Below are 23946 nucleotides of genomic sequence, written 5' to 3' on the forward strand. Positions count from 1 at the left end.
GCCGCGCCGCGCCGCGCCGCGCCGCGCACCGCCGCCATGGCGTTCTCGGAGGAGGCGCTGAGGAAGCTGCTGGGCAAGGTGCGCGCGCCAGGGTGGGGAGGGGGCGCGCGGCGGCCGTTGGGCCGCGCGAGGCGGGGGGGCTGTGGAAATGCCGGCTGCTTGGGCGGGGCGGGAGGGAGGAGCGGCTCACCTGAGGCGGGAGGGGACCGTCGCTCCTCGAAGGCTCCCGCCCCGTCCCGCCCGGCGTGCGGGATTTACACGGCCGTGCCGCGGCCGAGTTGGAAGTTGCGCCACGCGTTGCGTTGTCGCAGCGGTGCAGGACGCAGTGACACGCGTGGCGGGCTGCGTGCCGCCGGCACCTTCCGCTGCCTGGAGAGGTACCGATTCCCGCGGGGGTTTTCCGTGGCAGTCCCTGCGTTGGTGTCGCCGCGCTGCGGAGTCGCAGGTGTGTTTTCACAGCGTCCCTCTGAGGTAAAGGCGTTTGCGTTTCCGTGTGAGAGGCTGAGGCGTGCCTGTGTAAAGTTTGGGCGTGCCGAATAACTTTAGGTGCAAAATGAGAAAGGTCCCACTCGCCTCATAAATCTTCTGATCTTTGGAAAAGAACAAAATATTTAATAAAATGCCTCATTTTGTGTCACAAACAAGAAGGGGGTCAGCCGGGCAAAATGGCTTTGAGTTCACAACCAGATGTATCAGCACTTCTGAAAATGTGTTAAACTTAAGTTATGTGCGTATTCCTAATTTGGTCACGTTTGATTTCTTTTTTTTTTTCTTTTTTCTGCTTGGCTTGCAGTACCCTGTAAGACTGAATGGGGAGGAGCTGACTAAAAGGTGTTTCTTTTCAGCAGCTTTGTGTTTTGCTGTGCGAAGTGGAAAATAATCGTGCCGTCCATGCAGCAGTAGCAGTGCGGGTGGTTCTGGGGGGCTGCCTGACCAGAGAGGTGGCGGTTTTTAGCTGCGGCTTCGTGACAAGTGCTCCAGTGCAGCGAGCAGCTCTTTTGGCCTCTGCCAGGCTGCAGTCGTGTTTGCTTAGGTGAGGGTTCCAGGACAGCTCCAGACTTCCTAAAAGGAGAAGCAGATGCTCTAATCCTGAAAATGGAAAATATTCTTCCTAACTGTCAGATGTGGGAGGATGCCAATCTTTTGGAAGTTCAGGTGTCAGACTAGCTGGGGACAGTCTAAATGAAGCAGCAGTGATTCGTTCTTGCTGATAATTACTTTCAGATCACATTTCAAGCATGGGTACTTCTGTTAATCTGTGGGCAGGTTTTCTGCAGGCGGGAAAGAGGGATGCATCATTTTGTTAAGATTTTCTCAGCTCTCAAGGACAGCTTAAACTTGGAAAAAAAATCTCCCATCGGCTAATTACTTGCAATTTTAATGTTTGTGGAAATCGACATCTTATTAAACTCTTCTAACACGTACAGGTGGATCTAAGTGTTTAGTAGTAACTGTGTCAGTAATAAGATGACTTCTCTTTTCTGAGAGGTTTATATTTTTATATTGTCTTTAATTATCGTGAGGAGAGGAGACTACATTTTGTTAAGCCTCTGCTCGCACAGCTGTAAAGGGGAAGGAGTGGCATATAAGGAGTGATGTTCAGAATTTGAGTTCTAATGTAGCAACAGCAGGCCTGTGATACCTTTAAAGGTTTGAGGGGTTTTGGTATCAATGTTTTTGAGGATTTATTTCACACCAAAACTATTTCTAATACTATAAGTAGTGGTTACCTTCCCCTTCTTGTGTTTCTACCTTCTCGTGGTTCATTTTCCCTGTCTCTGGTAATAAAAGAAGCAGCCTTGAAGTGAAACTTTTTTTTTTCTGATTTTTTTTTTTTCTCCTCCCCTTCCCAGTATAAGTTCAGAGACCTGACCATAGAAGAGCTGAAGAATGTTAACAAGACCTACCCAAACTTCAGATTCTCCATGAGCACATATAGTAAGAAGTGATACGGTTACTTTGAACTAATTGTGGGGATTCTTACTTGCCATAAATTCAGACTGTGTAGAATAGAATCTAAATAGTGTGAATATCTTTCAGTTGTATTCCTATCTTTATTTTGACTGGCAGTAAAATTTCTTATGCCATGTGACTACTTCTAAAAGCTCTTCTGAGAATGCATGCATGGAAAAGCCAAAGCGACTCATTCACTGTTTCCTTTTATTGTAACTTGTGAGTAATTAAAGAAGAATGATATTCTTTTAAATTCTTTACACATGACAGCATTTTTCCCATATCTCATCACTGCATTGAAAGCATTTTGATGTTTTTAGGTTATCAAGTGTAACTTCCAGAATCCTTCAGTCTGACTGAAAGTTCTTGCAACACCAGAAATACCCAGGACAAGGAATTTTCAGACTAATGATGTGCTTAGTTGTACCGATGTAATTTTCGTTAAGATTCCATTAAGCAGTTATCATGGGGGGAGAGGGGGGAAATATGTTAGTAACATTTTAGCCTTGATTCTTTCAGGAGAAGTGCATCTGAGTTTTAAAGAAAAATTAGTGATGTATACTGATAGTTGTGGATGGGATTGCCATGCCAGAATCAAAAGGATTTATTATTATTACATTTTAAAATCCCATTTTTAATTTCAGCCTTCAAGGATGGATCCCAGAAGGACCTCCTGAATTTTAGTGGTACTGTTCCAGTGAAGTATGGTAAGATAAGTCAAATATAATTTCCCTACCAGTTATGAATCTAATTGTAAAATGTGCTGGTTACTGCCTCTTAACAATGTACTGTGCAGCTTCTTTAAAGGTGGCTATAAAGCGTTTTGCATGAATTTGCAGAAGCCACTTCTACTGCATAAACAGGTCCCTTCATGCACTCCTAGATGCTGAAATAAGGTGGTATTAGATAAGTCAATTAACTATTGAAAAAAATCGTGTAGTTTGAGACTGTATAGGAAAACGCTTTGGTTCTCATGGAGTTTGCATGAACTTTACAAGCCCTATGCTTGTATAGGCAGTGTCCAGAAATAACTACTAGGTAATTTTTTGTTTTTAATTTAAAGCTTTTGAAGTCTGAGGTAAAGCTCTTAACAGATGCCTCTTTGCATCAGTTGTTGAGACCTAAAACAAGTATAAAATGGGTCACTGTAAGAGATTTCTTTGCCTGAAAAAGGGGACACGTTGGCTGATAGAATACCCTGGTGAACAAAACAACAACGAAGCTTTGTATTAAGAAAAACGCAATCAGTAGCACTTCAAGTTGATCCAGACAAGTCTGTTTATATTAACTAGCCTAAGTAACATAAATACTTTGCAGTATGAGTCTGGAAGGTGGTCTGTCAGGCTTATTTTGTTTGTAATTATGAAGTGTGAATCACATGCCTGGTTTTTAGTGCCTCGTCTCAATGCAGAAGTTAGCAATGGCTTTCGTTTTGTGTTAAACAGGTAATTCGTATAACATACCTATTCAGCTGTGGATTCTGGATTCTCATCCCTTTGCTCCCCCCATTTGCTTCTTGAAGCCGACTGTGAACATGGGCATTTCGGTGGGAAAGCATGTTGATGCTCATGGCAGGATTTATTTGCCCTACCTGCAAAACTGGAGCCATGTAAGAGCTGGAGTGGCTGACAGGGGAGGAAAGTATTTGGGAATAAAGCATGGTATCCTGTGGAGATCAATGGAGAGGAGTGGGTAGTGTTCAGGGCTTTTTGTTTTCTGCATTTTTTTGTCGATCTTAAATATGTAATGATTATGCAGAGAGAAGCAGAACGTTGTCTCTTGAAATTACAGCTTTCAGACTGTCAGAAGTATTTGTAAAGAAGGTTATAAGTGAGTGTAAGGAAAATTATTTTAAACTGAAGAAAAAAGGGACTGACTTCATTATAAAGTAGTGTAAGCCTCATGTGGACCCTTTGATGCTTTTTGCTTTGTTGCTGTGCATAAGGAATAGTAATACTAGACCAACTGAGTATCCCTCAAGAAAGTTCGATGGAATTTCCTGCCTTTTGGGTATGTCTCTTTCAGCAGAACTCTGAAACATTAGCATAGCGATTCAAAATCCAATGTATTAGTGAATGATTTTACACATTGTATTAAATAGCTTGCTTAAATATGTCTGCCAGGCCAGTAAAAATGATTTAATGAATGCTAGTTTTCTGAAATGGATGGGGTATATTTTTCATTATTGATACAAAAATTCACAGGCTTTTCTTCACCTTAAGTGTTTAAGTAAGTCTTAAGGGTGTTTATAATTTGATTAAATTTCATATAGCTGTGGTTCTTGATGAAATACTGCAGTTTACAGCTGATACCACTATATGAAATGGCTAGTCAACTGTTTTGTCTTCTGTGTTGCTGTATTTCAGCCTAAGTCAACTGTCATTGGATTAATCAAGGAAATGATTGCAAAATTTGAGGAAGAGCTCCCTTTGTATTCACTGTCATCTTCTGATGCAGCCAGGCAATCGGAACTTCTCTCCTACATTGCAAAGATCACTGAAGGTGGGGATATGGCCTCAAGTTGCGTCAGGGGAGGTTTAGATTGGATATTAGGAAAAATTTCTTTACTGAAAGAGTGGTCAAGCATTGGAACAGGCTGCCCAGGGAAGCGGTGGAGTCACCATCCCTGGAGGCGTTCAAAAAACGTGTAGATGTGACACTTCAGGACACGGTTTAGCAGGCATGGTGGTGTTGGGTTGATGGTTGGACTTGAAGATCTTAGCGGTCTTTGCCAACCTTAATGAATCTATGATTCTATATTGTCATGTATTTGTTTGTGATGTTCCTACACAGTATCTCTTTTATTTATTGTTGTTACTTGATATCACAAAGATGCCTACACAATTTTAATACCTGAATTTTTGGTGTTTGCGTGTCCACAGTGTTCCGTATTTTCTCTGTATAATTAACAGTTCCTCGTTTTGAACCGAGAGCTCATATTGTCTGTCTTTGAATAAGCAGCTAATTTTAGACGTTTGCATTTAAGCCTACTGAAAAATGCTGTAGACTTGATACTACTCATTTGTTGGAAATTATTACAGCAAAGCTCTATGAGATTTTGTGGAAGGGTAATGTGAGTTTATTATCAACAAGTTTATTTTACCCAGTCACAGTCATTCATTCTCTGAGATCTCATTCACTCATGCTCTCACATCTGCAGTCGCAAGCAGTGTGACCCCTTTGACCACAGTCACTGGTGTGCAACACTGAGGACAAGGAGTGCTGGCTGTTGAGCCTGTGTCATGTCTCTTGGGTTCTTCCTGTTCAATGGTGACAAACTGATTTCTGACTTGTCTTTTACACCCTTCAGGAGTGGATGCTATTTGGCATTTTTGCCTCATTACTTTATCTCACCTATTGTAAGTCTTGGGCAAAATTCCTGAATGTCATAGTTCTCCTATTTTGCTTATGTGGGTATTCTATGGCTCCAGTCCTGTTGTTTTTCATCCTGACACATTTTCTTCAGGTCTGTCTTTTCTTCTTCCTGCTTTTAGTGAAATCACAGATGGTGGTCTGTGGCAACTAGTGCAAACCTTTCCCTTTAATCCTTTTCTGCGGTTTGTTCTGGTAATTATGTACACATATATGCACACGTGTGTGCTCACAATACACATTTCTAGTCAATCAATCTTAATGTTTCTGTTACAAAGCTCTCTCTGTTAATGAGAATCATTGTGTTACCAGTAGCATTGGCTAAACAACCTCAGATTGTTGTATTTTGGTCAAATTCCATTTTGCATGTCTTTTCAAAATATAAAATATTTTACAAAATTTTGTGACCATGGTATATATTCACACCTGTAACAGTAGCAAAGGGAGTATTGTTTGTATGGTCTTAGTGTCCAACTTCTTGTTATTGTTATGCTCATATTTTCTACTTAGTGAAGAAATGTTCCTATGCAGAGAGGAATATTTGTGGTTTACACCTTGCAAGTTGTGGTGAGTTTTCTATGGTTAGGCTTGACCGCTGTTTTGAAAAAGTTTGTGTAATTTGGTTTAACTCTGACACAACTGTCACCCTTTATGAAGCAGCAATACTTGTATTGATACAGTGTGGATGAGCACTGAGGTTTGTGGATTTAATTGTAGGAGAGACTGACATGAAATCAAAGAGTGAAATTGGTGGAGGCAAAAATGAAGGATGTTTTAAGAAAATTACTGTTGTTGGAGCTGGAGATCTTGGCCTTGCATGTGTGCTAGCAGTTGCAGCAAAGGTATGTAATTATTGTAAATCGCAACAGACCTGATTAATAGAGAGGCTTCCAACCTAGCTTTTAGTGTCTGACACACAAAAATAACGCAGCAGTTTAATAGCCATGTCACTGCTTACATCATTTGCCTCTTCAATTAACTTACAGGCACACAGCAGCATTAGTTTCTGTCTTGTTTTCTCAGTCAGCTTTAAGGCTTGAATATTGAATTCACTTATTTTGAAAATCCTTAGTTAAAGGATTCTCGCCTGAGTGGTGACCTCTTACAATTGGCATCTCCTAGTCCCCTGGGAAAGGATAGTCTCTAGATGGTCTGTACTTCAGTAAGGCTGTATGCTCAGAGACAGCAGTAACATCAGCACTTACAACTTCCCCGAGATGGTTTTCTGAGTTGTTTGTTTGTTTGTTCTGTAATGAGTCATTTTCCGGTTACACTCACTAAACTACATTTTTTTTCTTGTGATTTGATATTAATTTTGGTCAGTAATTTTGTTTGTATTATACACAGTACAACAAACACCAGAATTGGCGGAATACTGGTTTTTATTCCTCACCCCCACAAGAACAAGTTTTAGTTTGGTTTGTTGTTGATCTGTGTTAATTTTATTTATACAGGGTGCTGCAGACAAGGTGGTTCTTCTGGATGTTTCTGAAGGTGCAGCAAAAGGAGGGACCATGGACTTGGAGATCTTTGCTCTGCCAGATGTGGAGATCAGCAAAGGTATTAGATGTTGTTGCTGGAATGGGAGTGAGCGCTGTACTGTGTGTGCTTGTGCTCGTTTTAATGAGAGCAGGATGCCTGGGGAGATACAGAGGCTTAGGCATATAGGCCATCTTTTTAAAAAGATGTTGTTGTCTTTTCATAGCTTCTTGCTTTTCTTCATCTTTTCAGGGTAAAATTGGAAAGCGAAGGCTCAGCAAAGCTTGCATCACTTTTATTTCGGGCTTTTTTCATTCTGTTTGTAGAGGTAGACATATGTGAGTCTGTACTTCTAGGGTAAGAGGCTGATGCTGAAATTGGACTCGTGCAGAAATAGAGAGAAGGCAAGCTAGTACTTCAGTGTCATAGGTGGAGAGAGGGAAGGAAGCGGGGAAAAAATGTATATGTGTTAGGGAATTAGAGATAGCTGTGAGAGCGGTGTTAGAAAGGCTGATAAAGGAAAGTTTCAAAGTACTGCTTTCCTAGGTTGATGGTCATTAAACATGCATATGGCCAATAGTTAGTTCCTAATCATTATCACTGCACATTCAAACAATTAGTTATTAACAGTCTTGTCCTCAGTTAGCTGTGAGTGTATGATTCAACAGAGACTATGCCATATCTCCATAATTAGTGGTGACGGCTACAGTCTGTAATAGTCTGACTTGCAGAGGTTGAGGTGATGTGGCTCAGAAGCTCTTCCACAGGGGAAGCTGGAACTGAATTGAGCAACTTGCCCATTTTTCCTTGCTTGTGTGTGGCAGTTTTATGTTTCTTGCGCCCTCTGCAAGATGAAATGAGGGGATTTATTGTGTTCCTGATGTAATTTATTTTATTTCGGGGATGACAGGGACTTGTTCTGGTTCCACCAAGCATCTTATCTGCGTATTCTGCACCTGACATTGCCTGCTCTCCATCCTTTGATCTTATCTTGCAGTTTTTACTGCTAGCACTTTTTTTTTCATGAACCCTGGTTGTGCAACTGTAATACAAATCTCTGTGCCTTTGTGGTTGCCTATTACTAGTTTACATTTAGCTGTGGTACAAAAAGCTTGTATGTTGTTGCTGGCTATGCTGTTGGTAGTGTTACAATATTACAAAATGCTTATACGCTGTCACCTGTTATTTTAGTATGCTTGTATCTAGGTTTGGGGCAAGCTGGTATTAATTCCAGTTTGTCAGTGCACTAGGCCTCTGCTTTGGCTTCAGGTAGTTCCAGGAGTGGTGTGACAGTCAAATTACCTTGTTTCTGTGTCCAGGCTGATCACCTGTATGGTCAGAGTTACCTGCTCAAGGCAGCTTTGACTTAACGAATTTCTTCAGCAGATGTAGTTATGTGTTTTCTTAGGCTAATAAATACATGTGTTTTACTTGAGTTAATAAATAGACTTTTGGAACACTTTTTATGGTTGTGTACATGTCCTTCGTTGATCTACAAGATCAAAAACTGTAGAAGCATCAGAAAAAGGAGTAGAAGTCTTTCTCCTTCTTTAGAAACCAGGATAAAAATGAAGCAGCCTTTTCATGGATGTATTTTTTTTTTCTCTCTTGCCAAGAAAACTTGGAAGAGCTTATTTGTCGAGCCCATCTAGATGTTTTCTGGTCTCTGCTCTGTAACCTTGGACAAATTGCAGTCTGGAAAGGAGTTGTGTGGGAGAGCTGTGTTTTACAGGTGCTGTGGAGGTGCCCCAAATTCCACGGTGAGGGATATGGGGGGAGACAGGAAGGGAAGAAACCCTAACTAAGCTGGATGCTGCAGTTCATCCTTTAGGACGGCTGAATCCAAAACTTGATAGAATGACATAAATTTTAAAAACATATTTTCGTTATATTTTCAGATTTTTCTGCTTCAGCTGATTCTAAAGTTGTGATACTTACAGTGAATTCCCTGGGTAATGCTCAGACTTACCTTGATGTCGTACAAAGCAATGTGGATTTGTTCAGAGGAATTATCCCAGCAATATCACACTACAGTCAGAATACTGTTCTCCTGGTTGCTTCTCATCCAGGTATGTTGGTACTTGGCCTAATGTTCTGTCCCTCAGCTGGCTTTCCCTTTGGCCTGTTTTAAAAATACATTGCTGCCAAATACACCCACTTAGTTAAAAATTTTTGCTACTCTGAAAGATGTTTTCCTTTTCAGCTTTGAGCAGGACACTGTCTTTGAGGGTTTTTTCTTTACTGTTACCAAGATAAAAGAAAATAGTATACTTTGTTTTGTGTAAAAGGTATGTATTTCTGTATGTTTCTGTCCGTAGTTTCCACCTGACTGTATCTACATGATTAGTATCCATTGGCTGTTGTCTTGTCAGTTGTTTTATGTATACGTTTCTCCTGTGCAGTATGGAGAGATGCATGCATGTTATATGCCATATCATCAGACTCATAGACTACTAATATACGTAATATAGTGATAGTAAATATTGCAGCTGTGTTGTGATGGAAAGTTTAGATCTGTTGGGTCAGTGATACTGTGAACTAAGACAAAGCAAAAACACTACTTAAAAGGGAGAGAAGTGCATGGGAGCCCCTCTGTCCTGTAAATGCACTGAAGACGGCCCTTTTCTATTTCTCAAGTGCTTCTTACCCTTCCAGTCATTTAGAGCAGTGGAGATGGAGAAAAGAGTGCTTGCCAAATGAAAAGACATTAAACACTGGCTGAATTAAATTCAGAAGCATGTGAGATTTCTGGTAGAGGGAAGCCTGGTGACTCATTCTGAAGTTTCACTTGACTTCTCTTAAAACTTTACTTGGGCTGTGAATTTTCTTCACCTCCTCCCCACCTGACTTGATGTTTTAGGTTGAAATAAATTACTGATATGTTCTTACATGCTTAGACCTTTTCTAAAGTGAACAACTTGGTCCTGAGTTTTTTTATAATTGTGATTCGTAGCTTGCAGTTGTGTTTTGAGTGGTCGTTCATTGTCAACATATTTTTCTTTCGTGTGTAGTTGAAGTAATGACGTATGTGTCGTGGAAGCTGAGTGCGTTTCCCAAAAGCAGAGTTATTGGAGTAGGTGCCAACCTCGATACTGAGAGATTTCAGTATATACTGACAAACCTTTTGAAAGCACAGGTGCTGGCAAAAGATGCTTGGATTATTGGTGAACAAGGGGAAGACAAAGGTAAAGTGATACTTTATTATGACTACAAGTATATAATGTCCTGGCAGTGCTTAAGTGATTGAGTAATGAAAGAATAATTGAGAAAAGTAATGAAGGTAGTCATAAGCAGGGTAGTAGATTTTCATAATAATGCTTCTAAATAATACAATTTTGGTGTGTGTCCGAGCCTCTAGACCTGGAGTGGTAGCAAAAGTATTTGACGTTTGTCACAGTAAAAAAAAAAAAATAGAACCTACAAACTCCAGTGCCCTTCATTTGGTGTATCAATATAGGTTAGAGGTACAGAAAGGGAAGGAAATGTGGTATAATATATGGTAGGTTGCTGCTAATGTAAGAATTATTACATATTACTTTATTTTTAAGGCCAGGTGCTGCTACAGAGTTTATTTCAGCAGTCCAGGGAACCTTAGAAGGTCATCAACTACCTTTGGGTTGTTGTGAGGGAAGGATGGTTTGGAAGGCTTGGGGTTTTTTTTCTTTTTTTTTTTTAAAGTTCTCCCCACCTTATCTGGTACCTATTTTAGTCACTATTTAGATGTGTATTTAAATATTGGTTGTTTGTATTTAGTACCATCATGGACCAGTTGTAATTTAGTTGCAAATCAAACAGAAGCAATGGCTGCTCATAACTCAAGGGAGAAGGTGGCTAACAGGTAACTCCGTTATAAAGTTTTTTTTCTTGTTTTCATGTTTAGGCACTTGATGTTTGCAGAGTTTTTTCCTTCAGCTCTTTATGAAGGAGGAAGTTTGCTCTAAAATGTTCACACATTGTGTTTATAGGAAGTTCTAGGTCTGAGTGTTACTCAGTTTCATATGTGTGTATATGCCCACTGTTTTTCTGAAGTTTTAGTAGTTGTGCCTGTGATGATCTAAGGACAAGACAAGCTGTGTAGAATATATACTAGAATGTTAGAGCTGCCAGTTTGATTTTGTGTTTAAAAAAAAACCCCAGTAGAGAAACCTTCTGGCACACTTTTCTCGGAGCTTGTGTGGAAGCCGTTTACTTCAAAGCAAAGTACACATTTGGATCAATTTACCTGGTTTAATTAGCCATGTATCAGTTACACCTCTTGACAGAAAAGAGAATTGTTACTGGTGTGGGTAAAAAACACATAAAGAAATTCTTTAAAGCAATTCTTAATTCCCTTGGGTTGTTTTCCAAAACAGAGAATCATGTTTTTATAGTATATTTTACCTGATATGGTGCACTTAATCTGTCTTTTGGGTTTTACATATAAACCAAAATAGGAATAATTAAAATCTGAACATTATGTTTTTCTCCTTTTCCTGGTTTATATAGAGCTATGGAAGTTCTAAAGGGAAAAGGTCAGAGATCTTGGTCTCTTGGGCTCTCAGTTGCTGATTTGACTGACAGTATACTGAAAAATAAAAGAAAGGTCCATTCTGTATCCACTCTGGCAAAGGTAAATGTGTTGTTATTATCATTTTGTTGGCACTGTAATTATATTATTCATATTGGACATAACCATCAATGTTAGCAGCACAGATGTCTCAAAGTAACTGTTCTGAAGTAGCGCTACTTCTGTTACTTTCTTCCAACAACAGCTTTCAGTTCTAGTCCAAAAATGAGCAAAAATAAATTGTTGTGTTAATCTGAAACCAATATTAACAGTGGGTTGTTCTCCCAAAAATACAAGAGTCCAGAGGGAAAAAGTACATTCAGGGTTGCTGACCAGCTCCCTTGGAAGAGCTGGATTTGGCAAATGAAGAGAAAGGTGTGTGTGCAGTTTCCAAGTGCTCAGTATTGAATGCAGGCTTTCCCAGAGGCTAAAAAAGTTCAGTGTATTTTAAGAAAGTATAAAATGCATTTTCTGCCAGTGTTTTATTAGACCAGCTCTAAAACAGCTGCTTTTTTGCTCCTTTATACTTTACATTGAGGAGAAGATTACAAAGCTGTATTTAACTTAAAATTGTAGCCTGAACCTTGTTTAAAGTTTATCCTAAGAGGCTTCATTAAAGTGTTAAGTCATTTCATATGAGGAAAAAAACCATGTAGAAACATGTACTGGCCACGTGTATTTACAGGCTTCAGAAGGGTGATTTGTCCCAGTGCAGGGAGGTTGAGCAGGCTGCTTCCTGTATCAAGTACAGATACTCACCAAATTTCATTATGTTTTCAAGTGAAGTTCCTAATCATTTATAAACTAAATGCAGATACGGAGGAGTGACATGTCTCTTAAACTGCAGAGTAACTACAGAATGTAAATTTTCGCATACAGATCCTAAAAATAAACAAAATCTACGGTGTAAACTTGATTTATAGGGATATAAGTTTGATAAAGTCTCTCACAGAATGAATATGGGATTGATATTTGAAAAATGTTCCCTGGATAGCTCTCTTTGGCTGTATTTTATAATTTCTTTTGTTCAGTCCTAAAAGAATTAGTGATACTGTACTGTCTAGTGTCCCTGCTAGTTCTGCTTAAGAAACTGGTTAAACAAGTGTTTTGTAGTATAAGCTTTGCCTGCATTATAGAGGCCTGATGTGTCTATATTTGGAAACTCCTCCAAGTGTGGAATGGTTCAAGATTTTTTTTATCTGTAATATTCTACAGTTTCTGTACAGTAACCCATTGCACGGGATCTAAAATAACAGGAATTTTACCTATACAAAACATGCCATGTGATGGAAAATCCTTGATTAATTAAAATAATCAAGTTGTTTTGTGTACTTCATGCTTCAGACAGCAGAAGTAAGGACCTGTGTGACTGTTCTTTGTGTGTTGTTGCAGGGATGTTGCAATATAAACAGTGAAGTGTTCTTAAGCCTGCCATGTATTCTGGGAAGCGATGGAGTGATTGAAGTGCTCAAACTAGAAGAAGATCCCCTGGTGCAAGAGAAACTGCAAAGCAGTGCAGGCTCGATTCACGACCTTCAGCAGCAACTGAAGCTGTGAGCAAGCACAAGGGAAGCCACAGTGTCTGCTCGCAGAAGCCGGAGGTTTGCTAGGCAGAACGGGTTGCTTGGTACATACGGATTTCCATATAAAACAAGAAGTTTTTTTACTTTCGAAAAGTGCTTCCTCGGTTTTGGTTTAAATTATTTAATACTGCACTGCACAGTAATTTCTTATTTGGAAAGTGCACTTTTGGTAGCCAAAATGAGGAGGGGAATGTGCAAGAATGTTTTACCTAAATTCAGGTGACTCTTGCCCATGTTTTTTTGTTGCTAATTATAGCCTGATTCTTGGGTTATTCTTAGCTCTTTGCACCTCGTTGGGACAGGCTAGGAGAGCGGCTTGCCCAGATTTGCGTAAACTCCGGTGCATAGAGCCAGCTAGAGCTCCTCCTCCTGGTTTTTACGTGCTGTGTCAGGGGCTTGTTTGGAGTAGGGTCACCCTCCAGCTCTTCAGGGCACCGGGGGGTGCAGTTCTGTGGCTCCATCTTTGGTGCCTGTCACAGATGCTCTTCTGTCAGTGGACTCCTGCTTATTACCAAGGGGGAAAAAAGCTAAAAGCGTGGTGTTAGCAGTATCCTTCAAACCTGAAGTATTGGATATGAATTTCTGATGTATGTTTACTGATGTCTGAGGCTTCCTGGTCGTGACTTGTTTGCTCTTGTTTTGTAAGGACATTCAGAGCGCTGAAGCATCAGCAGTTCTTGGTACATCCGTGCAGCACGCTTACCCCATGCAGCGTTGGAATGTGTGCTCTTCCTGAAAGGGAGGAGCAGGGGGTAGGCTTCAAATAAAGAGTGAAATCTGACAGTGAAGTGGTGCAGAGGTATCTGCGAGGCCAGGCCTTGGTCCAAAGCCAGCTTTACATCAACCGGAGGAGAATACAGCTACTCGAGATGGCCACAGAACCTGTCACCCTCCTCGGGGGAGGCCGGGAGGGTGTTGAAAACGCAGGGTGTGGGTTTTCAGAGGAAACAAAAAGCCGATGTTTTTAAGGTAAAGGGTTTTTGGGGATTCTAGACTCTTGATTGACTGTGCTGGTAAAGACTGTTTACATGCTGATCACATCTCGGCGTCACGATGCAGGCAGAGGGGACGTGGGCCCTACTCCTGCTGTGTGCAGCGTGAGAATGCCGTTCCACGTTTCCATGTTGGGGCTGACTGGTTACGCACTGATGGGGCTTTCTGAGCAAAAGCAGGATACGCCTCAGAGCAGAAGAGCTATTCCGTTGTGCCTGCTGGCTATATCTCATAGAGCCAGGCTGACAAGGAGTTCAGAGTTTATATCGGTCTCAGAATTGAGATAAAAATAGAAAGAAAAAAAAACAACCCGTAATTCACTACTTTTTTTTCTAATGGAGTACTCAAATGTCCTTCTTTGTGATTGTCAATGATAGGACAAAATGAATGATGGCTGCAAGCCAAGTGACCAACTTTGCTGCTACGTTAAAGAAAAGCACTCAACATTATGCTTGGGGTTGGGTATTTTTTTCTCTTACTTTGGAAAAAACGGGATGAAATTGTGGTTTTACGTTGTTCTTGGATGTGTTGCGTCGGATCTGTTGAGCATTTACTCTTGTCAGTAGTCCAGGTGTTTCGTGTATGTAGAGGTTTTTTTTGTTAATAGTCACACTGTTGCAGGGCTGTCTTCAGGTCGATGCTTGTGTTATAAAGTAACCAGCCGCGGCGATGTAGAGGAAACGTCGCTCTGGTGTTCGTGGTGTTCCTTGGAATCGGGCCGGGGGCGGGGAGTGGCGCGCGGCCTTCCCGCGGACACGGGCTCCCGGAGCTGCCGGCGGACAGGAGCTGCGCTGCGGGGGAGCCGGGGCCGGCCCGGGCTCTGCCGAGCAGCGCAGGGACAGCCCCCGGGGCCCGGCCCCGCCCCGCGCAGGGCCCGGCCCCGCCGCGCCACGTGACGCGCGCCTCTGGCGGAAGTGTCGCCGCGGCCGGGCGGAATCGGGTGTCGCTGCCGGAAGCGGGCGCGCGCCGCCGCTTCCTGTTTTTATGTAGGGGCGGGGAGGGGCGGCTGGGCCGGGCCGGGCCGGGCCGGTGTGTGGCGGCGGCACCGGGAGCGGCGGGTGGGCGGAGGGGGGGCCGGCCGCCATGGCGGTCTCTGAGAGCCAGCTGAAGAAGATGCTCGCCAAGGTAACGGCGCGGCCGGGGGCACCGGGAGCCCCTTCCCCTCCGCGCCCGCCCGGCTGTGGCTGCGGGCCGTCCCCTGCGGCGGTCCGCTCTGCCGGTCCCCCCTTGGCGGGGGGGCTGCGGGGCGATGCGGTCGGGTCGGGTCGGTTCGTGACGCCGGGCGGAGCGGCGACAGGAGGGCTGTGTCCGGCCGGCTGGGTCCGTTTGTACAGCGGCGCGTGGTGCGCCGGAGCCCGGGGCGTTGCGGTGTTCGCCGTCCCGCGACACCGTAGCGCGGGGTTCGGGCATTGCCGGCAGAGCCGGACGGGAACCGCCCGCCCGTGGAGAGCAGCGGGGCTAGGGTGCGGGGCCGGCCGTGTGGCGGCGTCTGCGGCGCAGGGGAGGGAGGCGGAAGGCGAGTTCGACTGCGCTGGGTGGGGTAGGGGCGGGTGGCTTTAGCGCCCGTGCTGAAGGAGACACGGAAATCCTTGGAAAGCGAAGCATTAATGACTGGGTCAGACAGAGCCATGTGCAGCTGTGCCACTCTGCAGGTGAAAGCTGGGCTTTGTCCAGCAGCTTGAAATGAAAGCCCCAAAGGCTGGGTACTTAGAGGGGGTTGGGGTTTTGTTTGGGGGGATTATTTTAAATAACAGTCATCGTATTTGTGCAATTTTAAAATTAAGTCTGACAGGTTAGAATCTGACCAGAACTGAAGAAACCTTGTTAAAGGGTCTCGGAATCATAAGCAAATTTTTTCTGTCAGCTTGAAAATGAGCTGAATACTAACTCAGTGTCAGCAAATCAGATCATGTGTATGTTTGTATACACCGATCTTCCCTGAATGAATTATTGCCATGCCACAGAAGAAACAGAAGTTAATGTGTAGTCCTGTGTCCTCTTTCCTCCACACACCCACTTTATACCTCAAATGCTATTTGACTTTCTGTAGGTAAGTTCAAAGTGCAGCGTACTTAGTAGTTGATGAAAAATGAAGTTACTATTTCACTACTTTATTTTTCAAAAATAGTTACACTTTCGGTTCTGTAGAGGGAAGCTTAGTGGTATTTCACGTATGAATAGTGCAGTGTGTCAGATAACAAAAGGCTTAAGCTCTAGTTTGGGCAAACATAAATACTTAATTTAACTTCAGGTATATACCTGCTGTCTAATCTTGAAAAGCTTCATCTCTCTGTGGTCTGTTGCCTGATAAGTAAAATGAGGAGGATGTATTTGCATTTGAGAATCGAGGAGGAAAAAAAAAAGTTAAAAAATTAAGAAATCAAATTAATCAGTTGTAGTTACCTTTGTAGAAATCCCTAGCATCTTATATTTTCCAAAGAGATTTTGATGTTTCTTCGAAATGCTCAACTACTTACTATATGAACACAGGAAAAAATTGGCTTGCAATTTTCTAGCAATCGTTAGAATGGAAAAGACGAATAAGCGCAGAAGAGTATATTTTGTGCTTTAAACAATCAAAAATTCTAGAACAGTGATCATTCTCATTAGGAAGAAGTTCTTCATATGTCATTTTAACATTCAGAACTTTGGTCTTCGGTAGTTACCTGCATCTAAGTACTGAAGTTAATAGCTGAAGTAGCACTTAATTTTGTTTATGGTAGGAGCTGGAGTCTTACAAGCTATACTCTATAAAGTAGTTAATTATTCATCACTCAGTGTAAAAACTGTTTGCAGCAATACTCTTACTTTTAAGAGGCATATGAAAATATTTTTTAAAAAATTTTCAGATGTTGGACCTAATTTTTAAAAGCACCCCAGAAAACCAAATCTAGGTTTTATCAGTCCTGTCAGCCACCAAGTACCAGATTCCCAGTATATCTGCTGAGCAGGCAGGTGTTGTTTTATCTATTCCTCGACTAAACTGACTTGAGACTCTTGTGCAAAAAGTGGAGTTAAATCCTGACTCTGAATCCGTGTGCTTGTTAGGAGCTTCTGTTAGTGGAAGGCAATTCTTTTTTTAATAGTGATCATGCCAATCTTCTTGAGCCTATATCCTGTACCATAAAGTACACTACTATAAAAAGGCTGCCTCTTACCTTTTAAAGTGGCTGGTGACATGCTTTCATTCATGTTCTTGTAACACATTCAGTGATTTGGGTATGTACTGCCAGTCTCTGGACTGGCCTAGTCTGAATTTCACAGACCTCTGTCTCCGTGTTCTCTTACTTCTCGCTTCTGGTGGGTGTTGGGGAAGGAGGGAGGAAGTGCTAGCAAAGTTATCCCTCCTCTGTCTAGGCCCTTCTGCACACTTCCACTCCTGCATCCTTCCGGAGGAGGCTGAGATACTTTGCTGCAGCCCTCCCATCAAAAAAGCATCCAGGGGCTGCCCTGACCCGCTGTCTGGTTGACCTCTGTGCTGGGCCGTCCCTGCCCGAGGGGTTGCTTTGCCTTCCTGCAGACCAGCGTTTTGCAGGCTGACCATATGGCTGGTTTGCCCTTCCTTACAGCATTCCCCAAGGTGCAGGTGCTTTGGGTAGTCTGAGGTGGCGTTACGGGAAGTGGCGTGGTGGGTTCACGTAAGAGTTACCGTGCCCAGAGGTATCACCCTTGTCAGTCTCTGTACGTGATAGGAAGAAGAGTTAGTTTCTAAGCTTCACAACTCATTAATGTTTGTCGGAGCAAAGGTGACCTTTAGCTGTGGGACCACGCTTTGCTCTTGGATAATGTCTGAATCAATTTGTTCAGATGCTGTTAACATCTAAGTTCTTTGCGTTGACATTCTACGTTTCATTGTGTTGGGCCCTTTGTCTTCGACCATGGTTAAATGGAAGGATGCTGCCTGTTTATGTTGCTTAAGACATCTGAAGATTGTAAATTTTAAATTTTATTTTATTGCAATGAACACCTTGTCAACGGACTCTATTGTTAGCTTTTATTTTTAATGGTAGTTATCAGGAGGGGAATGGCCACAGGGTTAAAGAGCTGCGCCACGTGGTGAACCAGCTCTTTGTTGCCCAGGAGCATCTCCTCTGTGGGTTGTAGTTCTGAGGCTGAAATTCTGTAGTAGTGTATCTGTATTTTACAGATATTCTGTGCTGTGAATTACTCCCTGCTCCTGATAAAAGGAAGAGAGTTAAAACAATATTATTACTGATCATAGCATGCCGTGAGATGTCTGCTTTCTAGTTGATAAAATGCATGAAGATACTGATCAATGATTGATAACTACTATGATGTTTTGAGAAGTGCTATGAAAGATATCTGTGAGGTTCAGATTGTAGATCACTGTGTATCAGGAATGTTTGAAATGTCACTGTATTTGTTTGGAGGTGAGTTTTGGGGTTTTTTTGAGATCCACATATATCTCAGATAAAACATGAATGAAAATGCAATAGCTTTCCCCAAATCACTTGATGTATGGATCCTTATTTAAGACTAAGAGCATCTTAACACCTTGTTAAGTTACATGGGTAGTGTTCAGATAAATAATATGGAGAAATAAATTCTTATTCCAAAACGAGAGTGGAAGACAGTGTCCATATGTCAATGTAAACTCTCATAAATGCAATCTATTGGGTAAAATGAAATTAAATTATACTGAAAATTTAGTCTCTAAAGTCATTCTTTCTCTTTTATTTTCCAGTATAAGTATAGAGACCTAACTGTACAGGAGACGACCAGTGTTATTACTCAGTACAAGGACCTCAAACCTGTCATGGATTCATATGGTTAGTCTGTGCATGAGAAAGTTTTTGTTATTAAATTGTTGATGTTTTAAATACATTTGGTTGGTTGGGGGGGGCGGGGAAGGAGATTAAAACTAGAAAACGTAATTTGAGTTTCTCGTCTTCATCGTTGACATCAGTACTTTCTTAGAAACACAGACAGTTATTTTCTGAAATAACCTTTCTATTATGACTGAGTCTGTCTAACGTGCCAAGAAGTATTGCGTTTTTCACAGCTTAACTTTTAGTTAATTACTCAGTGATGCCGTATTACAGAATCACAGAATGTTCGGGGTTGGAAGGGATCTCTATGGGTCATCTAGTCCAACCCCCTGCCGAAGCAGGGTCACCTACAGCAGGCTTCACAGGACTGTGTCCAGGTGGGTCTTGAATATCTCCAGAGAAGGAGACTCCACAACCTCCCTGGGCAGCCTGTTCCAGTGCTCCGTCACCCTCAGAGGGAAGAAGTTCTTCCTCATGTTCAGACGGAATTTCTGTGCTTGAGTTTGTGCCTGTTGCCCCTTGTCCTGTTGCTGGTCACCACTGAAAAGAGTCTGGCCCCATCCTCCTGACACCCACCCTTAAGATATATATGGGCATTTATAAGGTCCCCTCTCAGCCTTCTCTTCTTCAGGCTGAACAAGCCCAGCTCCCTCAGCCTTTCCTCACAGGAGAGATGCTCCAGTCCCCTCACCATCCTTGTAGCACTCCACTGGACTCTCTCCAGTAGCTCTTCACCTTTCTTGAACTGGGGAGCCCAGAACTGGACATAGTACTCCAGATGGGGCCTCACCAGGGCAGTGTAGAGGGGAAGGAGAACCTCCCTCGTCCTGCTGGCCGCACTCCTCCTAATGCATCCCAGAATACCATTTGCCTTCTTGGCAGCCAGGGCACACTGCAGGCTCATGGTCAACCTGTCGTCCACCAGCGCACCCAAGTCCCTCTCTGCAGAGCTGCTCTCCAGCAGGTCCACCCCAAGCCTGTACTGATGCATGGGGTTGTTCCTTCCCAGGTGCAGGACCCTGCACTTGCCCTTGTTGAACTTCGTCAGGTTCCTGAGTTGGTTTCCTGAGATTGCTTGTGTCTTACAAACTCAGCTTTGCTATCATGTGGTGATATTTTTAGAGTTCTATTTAGAAAGTACTGTAAATCAATAAACATTAAAAGTGAGTAGTTGTGACAGTCCTTAAGAGTATAAAGAAAACATAGTCAAGTATATAGAAAATTGGTATGAGGGGGGGTTGTAATGTAAATTAATGATAACAGTCACTGCTTGTTAGATATTGAGGTAAATATACCTGATATAAATAGTATAGCAAATTGCGGTCGGGGTTCCTGTGCAGTTTGTGAGCTAAGACTGAGACACGGCAGTGAGTCCAGCACTGTGCATTTTTTCCTCTTTAGTGTATTAGGTTTTAGTTATACTACCTTTACTGATCATGTGATAAATGCCTATGGACCAGTAATTTTCGGTATTCTTGCTGACCTGTTTGTTTGGAGAAAGCATAAGGAATTCTTGTTATCCTAAGATGACAGGTGTTTTGAAGTTTGAGTTCAGATCATTGTTGAAGCAATCTGTATGATTTGCAGTTGTATGGTTCCACCGTGTTTTACTTGATCTCTGAGTGAGGAAACAGTTTTATTTGCAGTGAGGGTAGTTTGACAGCAGTTAGTCATTCTTTTCTCAGAAATACGATATTCATAAGAAGTTACCTGACTGTAGAATATCATTTGTTAGTCCATAAATGTGCGAGAGCAGAACCTTTCAAGCTGAGTTTATGTGTAACTTCTGAAAACGTACACTAATGAATAAATGGAGTATAATCTGAACAGAGATTAGTGTAGCGAATGTGTTTGTTTTAAAAAATACTGTTTGCTCCCTTTCAGTTTTTAATGATGGCTCATCTAGGGAGTTGATGAGCCTCAGTGGAACCATTCCTGTGCCTTACAGAGGTATGCATTTATTATTATGATTATTATCATCGCCACTGTTATTTTCCCAAATTACATTAAAAGCTATTTAGATTTGTCCTAGTTCAACTTTACTACTTTGGTGATTATTATTTTCCTGAAATCCTTCACTTGTCCACAGTATAATGTTTTAAAGAAATTACACCCTATTTTTGCTGTGGAATAAAATTTTAATGTTGAGTATTGCTTCTTCAGTCTTGTACAGCTCTGTAACATCTGTTCTCTTTCAGTACTGCCCGTTTTTCAAGCTTCGCAATTGAATGAGGTTTGCAAACCATTTATTGCTGCAGCTAACAATGATTCAGATCAGGGTCTAGTAATGTTGCATTGTAGAAAAAACAAGATAGTATATTAGTGGCAAATGATAATTGTAAATCAAATTGTCCTGAAAAATGCTGAGTTTGTGGCCATATTGTGAGCTCTGTGTCAAATGTTATGAGTAGATTCTGACTTGGTGCTGAATTTTCTGGATTTAGGAGTTTTCCATAAATCTGGATACAAGAGGACAGTTAGAGAGTTGGAGTAACTTTTAAAATCTTTCAAAATATCTTTTTCTAGGTAACACATACAATATCCCAATTTGCTTGTGGCTGCTGGACACCTACCCTTTCAACCCCCCAATTTGTTTTGTCAAACCCACTAGCTCTATGACAATAAAAACTGGGAAGCATGTTGATGCGAATGGGAAGATATACCTTCCTTATCTGCATGAGTGGAAATATGTAAGTATAGGGAACTTGAAATCCTCAGATTGCTCAGTTCTGAATTCCTTTAGATAATTGTATAATTTTTAACAAAAACCATAATCCTCCTTATTTGAGATCTTAAACCTTTTTTTTTTTTAATATGAAAACAATTGCTAATTATTTGTAATGTCTTAAAGTTCAGGACGTTGAGTTCTGTTGCCTGGTTAATTGCATCTTTAGTTCCCATTTGTCTGATTAACCAATGCAGCATAGGCATACTTCCCTGGCAGGGTGCTGATATGAAAGATCTGTGAGATAAGGATATTTATGGAAGGGAAATTATAAATTCTGTGAAACATCTCTAGGCTGAAATTAATCTCTGCAACTAAAATGGACTTGCATGAGCACTTGGACTTCTGTATGTAGACATCGCTGGCACTTTGAGTATATGGATATATTTGCTTTACCAATAAATAACGGCATCGAGCAGTGCAGGCCTCGTAGAACTTTTGACCAAAACATGGACTTGTAAAGAAGGTGAAGTGTGCTCACAAGGTCAGAAGAATGGTACAAGATGCATAGTTCTGTAAAAAGTTATTAACAGGAATAAATTTACTAAGTGTGCATGGTAGTTTCGCGCTTGCATGGTAATACTGGAAAATGACTGCCCGGATCAGGATGTAGGTCATGCACAAGCAAGAGGATCTTCTAAGATACAGGTGATACAGAATTCATTCAGTTTGAGAGATTAGTAAAAAGAAGTAAGAAGATCATAGAGCGAAGAAAATTTGGAAAGAGGACATTTAATCTGGTGCTGCATTTGTGATGCTTATGCTTATTTTGGCAAAATGAAATCATGCCTATATAAAACGTAGTTATAAACTGAGAAGCCTAGTTTAGCTATATTTAAAGGAGGTTTGTGCACGCCTTAGTGGGTTAAAATGTTTTTTTCTGTTGAGCCATTCTGAACCTGGGCAAAAGCTATGTGCTGTATGAGATTAAAATGTTTCATGTTGGAGAGTGGATTTAAGTTTTTAAAAATTATTATAATCCATCATTGCACAGTCATCTTCAGTCATTTATTGCCCTGCAGTTGATCTGGAACCATGTATTACCCAGCTTATTCTGAGTGTAAGCACTACTGCAGCTGTATTTTGCTATACTGTTTTGAATACAGGCTGGCTGGGTTTGGAATCTGTAAAGGAATCCTTAAAGGAGGTTAAATATGCACATATATACATATATATCAAAATATTAAAAACCCCCACAAATAAAAGGATGCCTTTTGAGAGCTGATGGAACAGTGCTATTTTTGTTGTTATAGTCAGTTGAACTGTCTGTTAATGAAATCAGTAACTTGTGATTTACCCTTACAGCCCCAGTCAGACTTGCTAGAACTGATTCAGGTCATGATTGTTGTGTTTGGTGAGGAACCTCCAGTCTTTTCTCGCCCTACCGCTTCATCAAGCTACCCACCATACCAGGCGACAGGCCCACCAACTAGTAAGTGGTCATGGCTACTGATTTCTGCAAATACTGAGATACTCCAAAGTGTGTTGTTGCTCTGCATATTTTGTCAGCAAATAATGTATCCTACTCCTATGCCCACACTCCTGGGGTGTATTGTTTTTTTTTGATCCTGCCTTGTGATTTTTCCGTTCTTCTAAGTTGATTTGGTACTCAGACTTGGGACCCATTCTTATTTTCTTGCAAAAATTCTCATGACTTTTTAAATCTTGTATTTATTTAAACTTCTGGAGGTATCTTATTTTAAAGACTGAGAATTGGTGGGTGGAGGATAAAGGGAAAATGGGAAACAGAAAATACTAGAAATTCTTCCAAGGAGAGAGACTGCGTTGGTGGGAAAAAAAGCCCGGTAGAGTAGACCTACTCAAGCCAAAGACTGGGGTAGGAGGGGGACTAGGTGAGCTGCAGGTTGTTTAATGATGTTATAACAGTTCCACATTAATGGTAGAATAGCTGTATTTGGGGTTATATAATTTGCCGTATTTTTATGGCTGTGTCTGTTTTCTGTTGAAATATGGTTTTTATCAGATTGGAGTGTTACATCTGAAAAGCTGAATTACTGTTCATTACAATTTCCAGCAGAAACCATTTTTAACAAGGTCTTAGGTTCTTAACACGTGAGAAGAAGAGTAGCAAACATAAATGGGACCATTAGGGATAGTTGGCTAAAGGTAAGCGTTTGGTACTTTTTAGCTTGTCCCTCGCTAGCCTAGCTGTAAGAGCACTAGGTGATTCTACTGTTCTGATTTTCCAAGAACAGCGGGTGTCAGCACAAGTGTAGTTTTAGTAGAGACTGTGACCTGTACTGTGCTTTAAGGAAGGACTAGCAATTGAAACGCACTTGATGACTCTTGTAGTCACTCAGTGCTAGCGTAGCTAAAGTAATTTTTGTGGAAATGTTTCAGGATTTTCATGTTGTTAATAGCTACTTCGTTTTACTAGCGTAATCAGTTTTTCTTTATTTTACAGGCATTTAGGTTTGGGGTTTTTTTGTAAGTTCTAGATATACTGTTTAAAAAGAAATGAAGCCCTTTTTGAAAAATTGAGTC

General features: G+C 41.5%; 2 protein-coding genes across 4 annotated transcripts in view; both read left to right on the plus strand.

Moving 5' to 3' along the window:
* UEVLD (UEV and lactate/malate dehyrogenase domains) lies at window positions 1–18708 on the plus strand. Of its 2 annotated transcripts, XM_075425262.1 has the most exons (13): window positions 1–78; window positions 1854–1938; window positions 2598–2660; window positions 3399–3562; window positions 4320–4455; window positions 6043–6167; window positions 6780–6885; window positions 8703–8873; window positions 9816–9989; window positions 10558–10642; window positions 11290–11413; window positions 12743–13902; window positions 18632–18708. In XM_075425262.1, the coding sequence occupies exons 1-12, from the start codon at window positions 37–39 to the stop codon at window positions 12905–12907; spliced, it is 1440 nt and encodes a 479-aa protein (XP_075281377.1). In that variant the 5' UTR covers window positions 1–36; the 3' UTR covers window positions 12908–13902; window positions 18632–18708. The 2 variants fall into 2 exon arrangements, with proteins under 2 accessions (XP_075281377.1, XP_075281378.1); XM_075425263.1 differs by lacking the exons at window positions 10558–10642; window positions 11290–11413; window positions 12743–13902; window positions 18632–18708 and adding an exon at window positions 9008–9092 and having other exon boundaries at window positions 9816–9885.
* Window positions 14953–23946, plus strand: part of TSG101 (tumor susceptibility 101) — a 22293-nt gene continuing 13299 nt past the window's right edge. For both annotated transcript variants that reach the window (XM_075425264.1, XM_075425266.1), the window contains exons 1-5: window positions 14953–15051; window positions 18632–18716; window positions 20601–20666; window positions 21243–21406; window positions 22747–22873. In XM_075425264.1, coding sequence (XP_075281379.1) covers window positions 15010–15051; window positions 18632–18716; window positions 20601–20666; window positions 21243–21406; window positions 22747–22873 — 484 coding nt within the window. In that variant the 5' untranslated portion in view covers window positions 14953–15009. The remainder of the gene's footprint in view (window positions 15052–18631; window positions 18717–20600; window positions 20667–21242; window positions 21407–22746; window positions 22874–23946) is intronic.

Source organism: Opisthocomus hoazin, chromosome 7, assembly GCF_030867145.1.
Source record: "Opisthocomus hoazin isolate bOpiHoa1 chromosome 7, bOpiHoa1.hap1, whole genome shotgun sequence".
NCBI classification, from domain to species: Eukaryota; Metazoa; Chordata; class Aves; order Opisthocomiformes; family Opisthocomidae; genus Opisthocomus; species Opisthocomus hoazin.